General features: G+C 40.2%; 1 protein-coding gene across 3 annotated transcripts in view; it reads right to left on the bottom strand.

The window, feature by feature from the left end:
- Positions 1-13,241, bottom strand: part of LOC137634457 (dual oxidase-like) — a 182,919-nt gene that overhangs the window by 124,289 nt on the left and 45,389 nt on the right. For all 3 annotated transcript variants that reach the window (XM_068366859.1, XM_068366860.1, XM_068366861.1), the window contains exon 10: positions 12,643-12,851. In XM_068366859.1, coding sequence (XP_068222960.1) covers positions 12,643-12,851 — 209 coding nt within the window. The remainder of the gene's footprint in view (positions 1-12,642; positions 12,852-13,241) is intronic.

Below are 13,241 nucleotides of genomic sequence, written 5' to 3'. Positions count from 1 at the left end.
CAAGATTGCATTCTCTGTTTTATCCTTAATCCTATTAATCAGTACTCTACCATACACTTTTCCAACTACAGTAGGGTCCCGAATTAAGCGTGTTCGAATTACACAATTCCCCTTTTCCACGATCGCTATTTTTCAAAAATAAATTTTCTGTATCTGCGAGGCTGTTCAAAGTTCGCGAGTCAAGCACTACAAAATGTATCAAATCTATTGTCTTTTTAAGTATATTGGTAGCCCTAAATACGGTGATTTATAATAAATGTTACAAAACAATATCAACATTACATTTCATTAACATAATTTCATAATGAATAGCCTATTTAAGGATAAAATTCCACATCAACAATGAAATCAACTGTTAACTGTGCGAGTCCAGCTGACAAAATGTAAACAGAAATGTGGTTACGTTCTCGGCAATCTTTATCTTTCTCCAACCTTACGATAATTGTAATGGTAGTGTTAATGATGGTATATTAAAGCATTATTTTTGTTTAGTACAGTATATTTAAAAGCCTTATTTTTCCCTCTGGGCGTTCAAGGTTTTCACGAGTAGACTGGGTTCGTTTATCGGCAGTGAATAGCCTAAACTTCGGTAACGAGTCGTCAATATTTTGTCATATTTTAAACAGTATACATTTGATTTGCAAACATTGGTTTTGTAGAGTAGACGGTAAAATAAAATCTAGAGAGAGAGAGAGAGAGAGAGAGAGAGAGAGAGAGAGAATTTCTGCCATCAAATCTCTCTCTCTCTCTCTCTCTCTCTCTCTCTCTCTCTCTCTCTCTCTCTCTCTCTCTCTCTCAAAATCCTCTCTCTCTCTCTCTCTCTCTCTCTCTCTCTCTCTCTCTCTAGATTTTATTTTACCGTCTACTCTACAAAACCAATGTTTGCAAATCAAATGTATACTGTTTAAAATATGACAAAATATTGACGACTCGTTACCGAAGTTTAGGCTATTCACTGCCGATAAACGATAACAAACCCTTTAATGCATACTAACTGTATCCTTTGATATTCCTCTATATTTATCACGAATTCCTTCTATACCTCCTCAGACACTCTTATTTCAAATATCTAAATTATTCTTATCACAACTAACACCATCTAGTCATTTTCATTCCATTATATCTATTATTCCTCTGGATCTTATTCCCTTTCCTTATTCTGTTTATTCGATGGGATTCGTTTTTCCCTTTACCGTCTTCCAGAATCTATTTTTAGCCACTGGCAACCAAATCCCCCCTTCCCCCGTCTCCTACCGTCTCCCCTGCGAGTCCACCCAGCCTATCTTTTCACTCCCCCCACCTTCATCCTCCCCTGTTCTAGGTCTGTAACCTTCTGCGTCATAATATCTCTCTCTCTCTCTCTCTCTCTCTCTCTCTCTCTCTCTCTCTCGTTATACAGTACAGTACTTACAAATAGATGAAGAAACCAAAATCGGTTTTCTTGAAGTGTCAATTAAATACAAAACGAAAAAATTATACCGTGTATACATCCATTTCAATCATAGCTTAAAATACGGTAACCGATTTCGTCCGCAAACCACTATTTTTTAGGAAACACCATTCTATTCCAGAAAATTTTTACTCTTTAAATGTCAATTGCGCTATAATAAAACATGTACTTATGTTGTTAAATTTCGGGTGTGTTTTAAAAATCGAGTATTGCTAACTTATTTTTGTTTTACTTTTGGCTGTGATCACATCAGCTGATGTCTAGCTTCCGCGCGAATACAATAACAAAGAATTGTTTACACCATTTCTTAACTTATTCAAACCATCTATACAGTTAATATTACATAAACACCAATGTGTTATAACCTATCATATTTATTGTTTAGTACTTTAAAACCATCTCTCTCTCTCTCTCTCTCTCTCTCTCTCTCTCTCTCTCTCTCTCTCTCTCTCTCTCTCTCTCTCACATCGAACGTTATAGCGGTAACCTAATTGTTCGGTGACTTTAAAAATAGGCCTAGTACTTTCTTCTTTTACCTTTTTTTGCATATGGATCCATAATTGAGGTGGGTACAAGTTGACTTATAACTGAAGTTAGGAAAAGTATTTTGGATATGGAAAGGACAATTATCTTTCGTAACAGTTTAGAATTATCGTAAGTTATCACTCTGTCATTAGCGGCAGTTTGCTATTGTGGATTAAACGCATAAGGAAAAAAAATTTCCAGCTTTGCTACGAATTTAGGAATTTATATGGATACGGTAAGTAAAATATTTGTAATAACATAATGTTTACTAAATGTTTGTAATATCATTAGTTATGACTTAGATCATGTGTGTTTAATACATTCGTTTGTTTATTATGATCGAAGATGGAGCGTAAACAAATGGAAGGTTTCCGTTTCAGGCGGCATCATAAAGAAAAACATTTCATAAATGGCATTCATTTCATTTATTTGAAAGTTCTAATAAAAAATAATTAGAACATTGGTAATAACAAATTCAACATATAATATATACTTGGTAAAATTGCTGTCAATTCAAAAACACAGATGTATAAATGCGTCTGTTTCTTCGTTGTGATCAGAGATAAACGTAAACAAAACATTGGTTGTCGTTTTCTATTGTGCTTTTTAGCGTTTAGGAAACGCATGATATAAAATCGCCTTTATTTTGATAATTCTGGATTTTCAATCATACAACAAGCTAGTCTATAGAGTGATAGTTTTGCTATTCACCAGTTGTATTATACAATAGATATGACAAACATTAAAATTTGTCTGTATTTTGGGTTGTGTTATAACGGGAAATATATGGTGTTTACACCTATCCTGGTTGTAATTTTAACCATTTTTCAAGTTATTAGAACTTTAAAGTATATTAAATGTTTTATTTATTTACAAACACAATTTGATATTATAAAGAAATATAGTATAGTACAAAGAAAGTATTGGAAATGGGTAGTAAACACATTTGAATAGGCAAATTGCTGGTTGCCATGGCCACAATGGAATTATTTCTGTTAGTTGTGTGTTTCGAAATTCGCGATTTTCCATTTACACGAGGTCATTAATCGACCAAATTCTCGCATAATTCGGGACCCTACTGTACACTCAACAAACTAATACCTCTTGAATTACAACACTCATGCACATCGCCCTTACCCTTATATAGTGGTACAATACATGCACAGACCCAATCTACTGGTACCAATGACAACACAAAACACACATTAAACAATCTCACCAACCATTCAAGTACAGTCACACCCCCTTCCTTCAACATCTCAGCTTTCACACCATCCATACCAGATGCTTTTCCTACTCTCGTTTCATCTAGTGCTCTCCTCACTTCCTCTATTGTAATCTCTCTCTCATTCTCATCTCCCATCACTGGCACCTCAACACCTGGAACAGCAATTATATCTGCCTCCCTATCATCCTCAACATTCAGCAAACTTTCAAAATATTCCGCCCACCTTTTCCTTGCCTCCTCTCCTTTTAACAACCTTCCATATCCATCTTTCACTGTCTCTTCAATTCTTGCGCCGGCCTTCCTTACTCTCTTCACTTCTTTCCAAAACTTCTTCTTATTCTCTTCATATGACTGACCCAGTCCCTGACCCCACCTCAGGTCAGCTGCCCTCTTTGCCTCACGTACCTTGCGCTTTACTTCCACCTTTTGCTCTCTATATTTTTCATACTTCTCTATACTATTACTCTGCAGCCATTCTTCAAAAGCCCTCTTTTTCTCTTCCACTTTTAACTTCACTCCTTCATTCCACCATTCACTGCCCTTCCTCATGCTGCCTCCAACAACCTTCTTGCCACATACATCACTTGCAATCCCAACAAAATTTTCTTTTACTAACTTCCACTCCTCCTCTAAATTACCAGTTTCTCTTACTCTCACCTCGTCATATGCCATTTTCAACCTTTCCTGATATTTACTTTTTACCCCCGGTTTTATTAGCTCTTCAACCCTCACTAGCTCCCTTTTACATCCACCTACTCTATTCCCCCACTCTTTTGCTACAACCAATTTTCCTTCCACCAAAAAATGATCAGACATACCGTTAGCCATACCCCTAAACACGTGCACGTCTTTCAATCTTCCAAACATTCTTTTAGTTATCAACACATAATCCATTAATGCCCTTTCTACTACTCTTCCATTTGCCACTCTTACCCATGTATACTTATTTTTATCTTTCTTTTTAAAAAAGCTAGCACTTATTACCATCTCTTGTTCAACACACATATCTACCAGTCTCTCACCACTCTCATTTTCACCTGGTACGCCATACTTCCCAATGACACCTTCTACCTCTCCAGCGCCCACTCTAGCATTTAAGTCACCCATAACAACTACATAATTCCTTCTACCCAGTCCTTCTACACACCTAGTTAATTCATTCCAGAACTCATTCCGCTCTTCTTCACTTTTCTCACTACCTGGCCCATACGCACTGACAAACGCCCAACATTCCCTACCCAACCTAACCCTTACCCACATTAACCTAGATGATATCTCCTTCCATTCCACTACTTTACCTGTCATCCATTCACTCAGCAATAAAGCCACACCCTCTCTCGCTCTTCCCCTTTCAATCCCAGACACTCTACCAGACATTTCACCAAACAGAGGTAACGTAGAATTATATAAAGAAAGTTCAGATAGGGGCCAAGGGAATGCTGCAAAGACTTTTAAATAATGCTCCCATTATGTACCGATGTCACTACTCCCCCTCCAGGTATTTACTGCAACTTCTTTTTGTAAAATCAAATACTTTGCTTCACACATCCTCCTTAGAACTGTTTATCGACTTCCCTATCCACTGCAATAAATGAAAAATTTTCCGATACTTTTGTTGTGTCCCGACAAATCAAACTGATTTGTGAGCATCTACAGAGGATCTTTTGCTATCTGAAAGTTAGGTATATACGGGAGATACTCAACTCTGCTACTTATGTTGTATTACATAGTTATAGTAGAGATTTGCTCATAAAAATTGGATTTTCTATTTTTCTATTTTATCCTTTATGTACTGTATATTGCACTTGAATTTATATTCCATCACCATACAGATCTTTATTCCGTAAATAGTAATTAAAGCTTGAAAGGGATTATAACAAGTATCTTGCCCACTTTACTAATTCAGTATTCATAAATTCTAAACAAATTATATGGTTGTTTTGTTACTTATAAAAAAGATATGACAAAGATTGGCTAAAAAAAAAAAAAAAAAAAGGTAAGGCTAGTGTAATCCATGGGAATCACCAATTTGGGTTTGTTAAAGCCTATACAGTGAACCCTCGTTTATCGCGGTAGATAGGTTCCAGTCGCGGCCGCGATAGGTGAAAATCCGCGAAGTAGTGACACCATATTTACCTATTTATTCAACATGTATATTCAGACTTTTAAAACCTTCCCTTGTACGTAGTACTGTTAACAAACTACCCTTTAATGTACAGAACACTTAATGCATGTACTAGAGTACCCTAAACTAAAACAGGCACAAATATTAAAGGTGATTTTATATCATGCATTTCCTAAACATGCTAAAAAGCACGATAAAAAATGGCAACCAATGTTTTGTTTACATTTATATCTGATCATAATGTAGAAACAAACTGGAGGTAGAGCTTTGCTTATTACCCAGACATATTTCCCATACTTTTCCCTTAGAACTACATCACATCTTCCTACTTTAGATATATAGATATATATATATATATATATATATATATATATGTGTGTGTGTGTGTGTGTGTATATATATATATATATATATATATATATATATATATATATATATATATATATATATTTATATGTATACACATATACATACCTACATGTATACATAAATACATGCATATATATATATATATTACTGTATATATATGGGTTATGGAAAAAATCCGCGAAGTGGTGAATCCGCGATGGTCGAACCGCGAAGTAGTGAGGGTTCACTGTAGGTCTATCTGCTGAGTCATCAACTGCCGTTGTCTGGCCCTCCTTGGTCTTAGCTTGGGTGGAGAGGGGACTTGGGTGCTGATCATATATATATATATGGTCAGTCTCTAGGGGATTGTCCTGCTCGATAGGGTAATGTCACTGTCCCTTGCCTCTGCCATTCATGAGCGACCTTTAAACCTTAAGTTAATTGTATGGAAAAACTGAAATTTGTTCAATATAGATGAGATTTAGATACTGTACTACTATTTTGTGCCATGATTAATTGCTAAATCTTTGACTAAAAAGAGCCAAATTCAGTCTTCTTTCTTATCATAAAAGGATGAATGATCCATATTCCAGCTCAACTGTAATGTCATGAGTTGAGCTACTTACTTGAAAATCAAGTCTATTGATAAGTTCAACAGGCTTAAAAATGTTATTTTTATTAGTAAAATAAATTTTTGAATATACTTACCCGATAATCATGTAGCTGTCAACTCCGTTGCCCGACAGAATTCTATGGAGGGATACGCCAGCTATCACAATACTAGAAGGGGGTGTACTTACCAGCGCCACCTGTGGCCAGGTACTATAGTACTTCTTGTTGACACCTCCTCAATTTTTCCTCGGTCCACTGGTTCTCTATGGGGAGGAAGGGAGGGTCGATTAAATCATGATTATCGGGTAAGTATATTCAAAAATTTATTTTACTAATAAAAATAACATTTTTCAATATTAAACTTACCCGATAATCATGTAGCTGATTCACACCCAGGGGGGTGGGTGAAAAACCAGTGTACAAGACTAAAGGATAGCTAAGTATCCCGTATTTCATATAATCAGTTATCCACAATAACAATGAAATAATAAGTACCTGGTAAGGAAGTCGACTTGAACCGTTACTCTGCCTTTAATAAGATCGTCTTCCTTACTGAGCGCAGCGTTCCTCTTGGGAGGCTGAATCAACTCAAAAGGTGCTAAAGTATACAGGGCTGCAACCCATACTAAAGGACCTCATCACAACCTTTAACCTCGGCGCTTCTCAAGAAAGAATTGACCACCCGCCAAATCAACAAGGATGTGGAAGGCTTCTTAGCCGACCGTACAACCCATAAAAAGTATTCAAGAGAAAGGTTAAAAGGTTATGGGATTGTGGGAATGTAGTGGCTGAGCCCTCGCCTACTACTGCATTCGTTGCTACGAATGGTCCCAGGGTGTAGCAGTACTCGTAAAGAGACTGGACATCTTTGAGATAGAATGATGCGAACACTGACTTGCTTCTCCAATAGGTTGCATCCATAACACTCTGCAGAGAATGGCTCTGTTTGAAGGCCACTGAAGTAGCCACAGCTCCCACTTCATGTGTCCTTACCTTCAGCAAAGCAAGGTCTTCTTCCTTCAGATGAGAATGTGTTTCTCTAATCAGAAGCCTGAATAGTAAGAAACTGAGTTCTTAGAACTTGGAAAAGAAGGTTTCTTGATAGCACACTATAAGGCTTCTGATTGTCCTTGTAAAGGTTAAGACCTTTTTAGATAGTACCTAAGAGCTCTAACTGGGCAAAGTACTCTCTTCAGATCATTCCCCACCAAGTTGGACAGGCTTGGGATCTCGAACGACTTAGGCCAAGGACGTGAAGGAAGCTCGTTTAGCAAAAACCGAGCTGCAAGGAACATGTAGCCGTTTCAGATGTGAAAACAATGATCCTGCTGAAGGCGTGGATCTCACTTACTCTTTTAGCTGTTGTCAAGCACACGAGGAAAAGAGTTTTTAATGTGAGGTCCTAAAAAGAGGCTGATTGGAGAGGTTCAAATCTTGATGACATTAGGAACCTTAGGACCACGTCTAGATTCCAGCCTGGAGTGGACAACCGACGTTCCTTTGAGGTCTCAAAAGACCTAGGGAGGTCCTGTAGATCTTTGTTGGTGGAAAGATCCAAGCCTCTGTGGCGGAAAACCGCTGCCAACATACTTCTGTAACCCTTGATCGTAGGAGCTGAAAGGGATCTTACTTTCCTTAGATATAACAGGAAGTCAGCAATCTGGGTTACAGTGGTACTGGTTGAGGAAACTGCATTGGTCTTGTACCAGCTACGGAAGACTTCCCCTTGAGACTGATAGATTCTGAGAGTGGATGTTCTCCTTGCTTTGGCAATCGCTCTGGCTGCCTCCTTCGAAAAGCCCCTAGCTCTTGAGAGTCTTTCGAAAGTCTGAAGGCAGTCAGACGAAGAGCGTGGAGGATTGGGTGTACCTTCTTTACGTGAGGTAGACTTAGAAGGTTCACTCTTAGAGGAAGAGTCCTGGGAATGTCGACCAGCCATTGCAGTACCTCTAAGAACCATTCTCTCGCGGGCAAGAGCGGAGCCAACCAACGTCAGCCGTGTCCCTTTGTGAGAGGAGAACTTCTGAAGTACCCTGTTGACAATCTTGAACGGCGGGAATGCATACAGGTCGAGATGGAACCAATCCAGCAGAAAAGCATCCACGTGAACTGCTGCTGGGTCTGGAATCGGAGAACAATACAACAGGAGTCTCTAGGTTATCGAGGTAGTGAACAGATCTATGGTTGGCTGACCCCACAGGGCCCAAAGTCTGCTGCAAACATTCTTGAGAAGGGTCCACTCTGTGGGGATGACCTGACCCTTCCGTCTGAGGTGATCTGCCAAGGCATTCATACCGCCCTGAATGAACCTCGTTACCAGTAGCTTTCGATCTTTAGACCAGATGAGTAGGTCCCTTGCGATCTAGAACAACTTCCACGAAAGAGTCCCTCCCTGCTTGAAGATGTAAGCCAGGGCTGTGGTGTTGTCAGAGTCCACCTCCACCACTTTGTTAAGCTGGAGGGACTTGAAGTTTATCAAGGCCAGAATAACCGCCAACAACTCCTTGCAATTGATGTGAAGTGTCCTTTGCTCCTGATTCCATGTTCCCGAGCATTCTTGTCCGTCCAAAGTCGCACCCCAGCCCGTGTCTGATGCGTCCGAGAGGAGACGGCGGTCGTGTTTCTGAACAGCCAAAGGTAGACTTCCTTGAGAAGAAAGCTGTTCTTACACCACGCGAGAGAAGACCTCCTCTCTTCGGAAACAGGAACTGAGACCGTCTCTAGCGTCATGTCCTTTATCCAGTGAGCAGCTAGATGATACTGAAGGGGGGGGAGGTGGAGTCTCCCTAACACGATGAACAGGGCCAGCGATGAAAGTGTCCCTGTTAGACTCATCCACTACCTGACTGAGCATCGGTTCCTTTTCAGCATGCTCTGGATGCATTCTAGGGCTTGGAAGATCCTTGGGGCCGACGGAAAAGTCCGAAAAGCTCGACTCTGAAGATCCATACCCAAGGAGACAATGGTCTGGGATGGAACGAGCTGAGACTCCTCAAAATTGACCAGGAGGCCCAGTTCCTTGGTCAGATCCATAGTCCATTTGAAAATCTCCAGACAGCGACGACTTGTGGGAGCTCTTAAAAGCCAGTCGTCTGACGGAGCCGGACACAAGATCATGGTACTGCTGCACAGTCTGTGAACTGTCAATCATGGGCAAGCGAGGAAGTACAGTGACAACCCGAATCTGTCTAGACTGTCTGGGTCGTACAGACAACTCCTTATCGGGTTGCTGAGGTTGCCGCACTGCGTCACAACAAGTCACTTCTGTTGGTTGTTGAACGTCTTCCCCGTGACACATTGACTCCGTAAACAAAAAATCCTCTAACAAGGACTAAGCTTGGACTGCATGTCTTGCAACACAGCTCAAGGTCTATGGGAGCAGGTGTGGTAACAGACGGGATTAGCGACTGAAGTGGAACCATTACCTTCCCTGGAAGCATGTTATGCTTAAATAAAAGTCCATAGGAGGCTATGCAGCTAAAGGCTCCCTCCAAATGACAGAGTCCTCAAGGGAATATCAGAAGGAGGGAGAAAAGAACTTTCTCATCTACAGGGACCATATCCTAGAAAAGCTAAGTTCTCTCAGTGAGGGTTCACTGGTGCAAAAGCAGCAGACTAGAAGGCAACGTTATGAAACTGCTTGACAGTCTAGTGAGTTGGCAACAACCAAAGATGTGTGACTGAGAAGCATGCGGTAAGGTATGCAGAGCATGTTGTATGCAGAGTATGCTGTATGCAGAGCATGCTGTATGTAGAGCATGTTGTATGCAGAGCATGCTGAATGCAGAGCATGCTGTATGCAGAGCATGTTGTATGCAGAGCATGCTGAATGCAGAGCATGCTGTATGCAGAGCATGTTGTATGCAGAGCATGCTGTATGCAGAGCATGCTGTATGTAGAGCATGTTGTATGCAGAGCATGCTGAATGCAGAGCATGCTGTATGCAGAGCATGTAGTATGCAGAGCATGCTGTAAGCAGAGCATGCTGTATGTAGAGCATGCTGTAAGGTAAGCAGAGCGTGTGCATGGCGTTTAACATTTCTCAGAAATTCCATGACCAGTGCTAGAGTGCTTTATGCATGCTTGCATGGGGTTTTAATATCAACATAATATTTACCTTACATTCATAACTCATGATTCATATTTTTGCCATATTGCGATATTGTTAAAAATATATTGCAAGGAATACAAATATATTTTTATAAATAATACAAATAACCTCCATTATCATAAGGTTTGAAAATGGAGGTAAGGTATGCTGAACAGCAGAGTCAGAACGAGCTGGAACAACAATAGTTGTGGTTTCCTCTTCAAGACTCTGTTGAGGGAACACCTGAGGCTCAGTCTGCAAAGGCTGATCAAAGGAAGTAGCAGAAGGTAGGCGCATGGGTGGAGGAGGCTGACTCCTGGCATGAGTGGCTGAACTCAAGGGTTGCGCTTGCTGAGTGGTTGGCGGATGCGCAGTAGCAAGTTCCTGAGGAACGAGTTGAGGTTCCTGCGGTGTGAGCTGAGAGCGAAAAGGTAGTGGCTGCGCAGAACGCAGTAAAAATCTCGCAAGTTGAGGCTCCTGAGGCGCAAGGCTAAGGTGTTAAGGTGCTTGCCTTGAGGAGGGTTGAGCTCGCTGCAGCGAGAGCTGAGGAGACTGACTCATGGATGGGAGAGGTTGTACCTCAAGCGAGTGTTGCCTCACTGGTGGAACAGCAAGTGGAAGCGGAGGAAGAGAGGTATAAGCCTCCTGTTCCCATTGCTGAGGTTGCCTTAAGGAAGGCGGAGGGAGCTGCACACCACTGGGATCAGTAAACTCATAACGTGGCTCAACATCGTACGCCTGGCAGGTGGTACTGCGGTCAGGCGGAGCGAGCGCAGGCGGAGCGAGCGCAGGCGGAGGGAGCGCAGGCGGAGCGAGCGCAGGCGATCAAGGCCTGCTGAACCCTTTTGTCCTTCGACATTGCTTCTCCCCTGGGCTTGGGAGCTTGCAAGAGGTCCCGGACTAGGAGGACGACTGGCGCGCACAGAAGTACCCTCACGCACAACACTGACACACTTTGCGCTAATCACTTATCACTTTGATTTTCTGTTTGCACTTATTTCACTGAACTCGAAACTTTAAGTGGTTGTACCTGAAACACGTAATTCTATCCTTTCTCAAAAGTTAGAAATTGCGAAAACAGAATTACAATGTAACAGAAAAATCTAATGAAAGATAAATAATTCAGTGGCTGGAAAGAGACTAAACACTAGATCACTCTAGAAACGTTTACCTTCTTCCCCTAAAGAGACTAGGGAGAAGAGCAAAAACGATAACAACGTTACTCGCTTGAATGAAACGTTTATCCTCTTTCTCCCTCCGTCTCTATCTCTCTCTCTCTCTCTCTCTCTGACTTAGAACCTGAGAGAAGAGCCCAATCATATATATCGTTAAAACATATTATTGTTAAAGGAAAAAACTGAAATATTTCCCAAAATGAAAAGTTCCTTTATTAGGATTAAAACCATTAAGTTAAGAAAGAATGAACAAAACGCTAGACACGGTTACTCTTACTGCAACGTGAAACCGTGAAAATTCTTTCTCTATCGTAACGATAGAGCGCAAGTTGAACGTTCTGAACGTCAACAACTGCAGAGACAAAACAAAACGTTAGTTCAACTTTGAAAACAGTACTAGACTATCAAAGAAATTCTTTCAAAGACATTAAAATAGCATAATATGTTAACAGGTAAAACCGAAATGACGGGCTCAATGTTAATTAACTTCGGTACCAAGAAAAGACCGCCTACTATTAGGAAGGTCGAATATAAACAAATATAAAAATTAATTTTAATAAGTTTATAATAAAAGGAAGTTAATCGAAGAGGCCTATAAGAGGCGGAGAGATATAAAATAAATCTATAACTTTTGTTAAGCAAAATTAAGAAAGAGAGTCTATACTCTCTTAGACACCAACACTTCCGTCTAAGGGAAGGGTCGGCCATTTAAAGGTGAAAGAGAGTTCATACTCTCTTCGTCACCATAATTAATCAAATTAATTCCAAAAGCTAACTAAGCTAATATAGAAGTTTCCAGTAAAGCGACAGCCGAAATCAAAGAGAAATACTTCACCAAAGTCGTGAAAATACTCCAAGAACATAAGCGTATCCCAGAACGTCTTGCCGGAAGCACGACAGAGGAAAAATTGAGGAGGTGTCAACAAGAAGTACTATAGTACCTGGCCACAGGTGGCGCTGGTAAGTACACCCCCTTCTAGTATTGTGATAGCTGGCGTATCCCTCCATAGAATTCTGTCGGGCAACGGAGTTGACAGCTACATGATTATCGGGTAAGTTTAATATTGAAAATTCATAGATTTTACTTACAGGTGAACGCCAGAAAGAATTACAGGTTCTAACACCAGTGTTGTCTCTTGAAAATTCATGAGAACCGAGTCTTAATGACGCTACAGAATGACAACCTTCGCGATCCTTTGTACGAAGGTATCCCCCTGATGTAACCAATGTATGGCCAAACCTCATGGCAGCTGACTGGAATACATGACTCACTTGTGGATTTATGTTTGGGTTATATCCTGAGAAAAAAAATTACATTGGTTAAGATATCTATCTCTCTATCTGCCACGGCACTTTACCAAATTAAGGGGGTTAGCCGACATCAAGAAGAAGAAAAAAAAGAAGAATAAAATGGGTTAAGATGAAAACTCATTTATATCAAGGCTATATATAAAGCATACCAAATAGCAGCAATCATCTCAAACAAATTACTATGATAATTTTCTGATATCTACTCTTTTTAAAGAATATACTGGAAAATAAGGAATATCATATATGACTAGGCAACTATAATAAATATTTTTCATATTATGGATGAAAGAATTATTATTATAACTACTAGCTAATCTACAACCCTAGATGGAAAAGCAGGATGCTATAAGCCCAAGAGCTCCAACAGGGGAAAATAG

This window comes from Palaemon carinicauda, chromosome 44 (genome assembly GCF_036898095.1).
Source record: "Palaemon carinicauda isolate YSFRI2023 chromosome 44, ASM3689809v2, whole genome shotgun sequence".
NCBI lineage: Eukaryota > Metazoa > Arthropoda > Malacostraca > Decapoda > Palaemonidae > Palaemon > Palaemon carinicauda.
The sequence above is the reverse complement of the archived record's forward strand: the minus strand, read 5'-3'. Positions and strand labels throughout refer to the sequence as shown.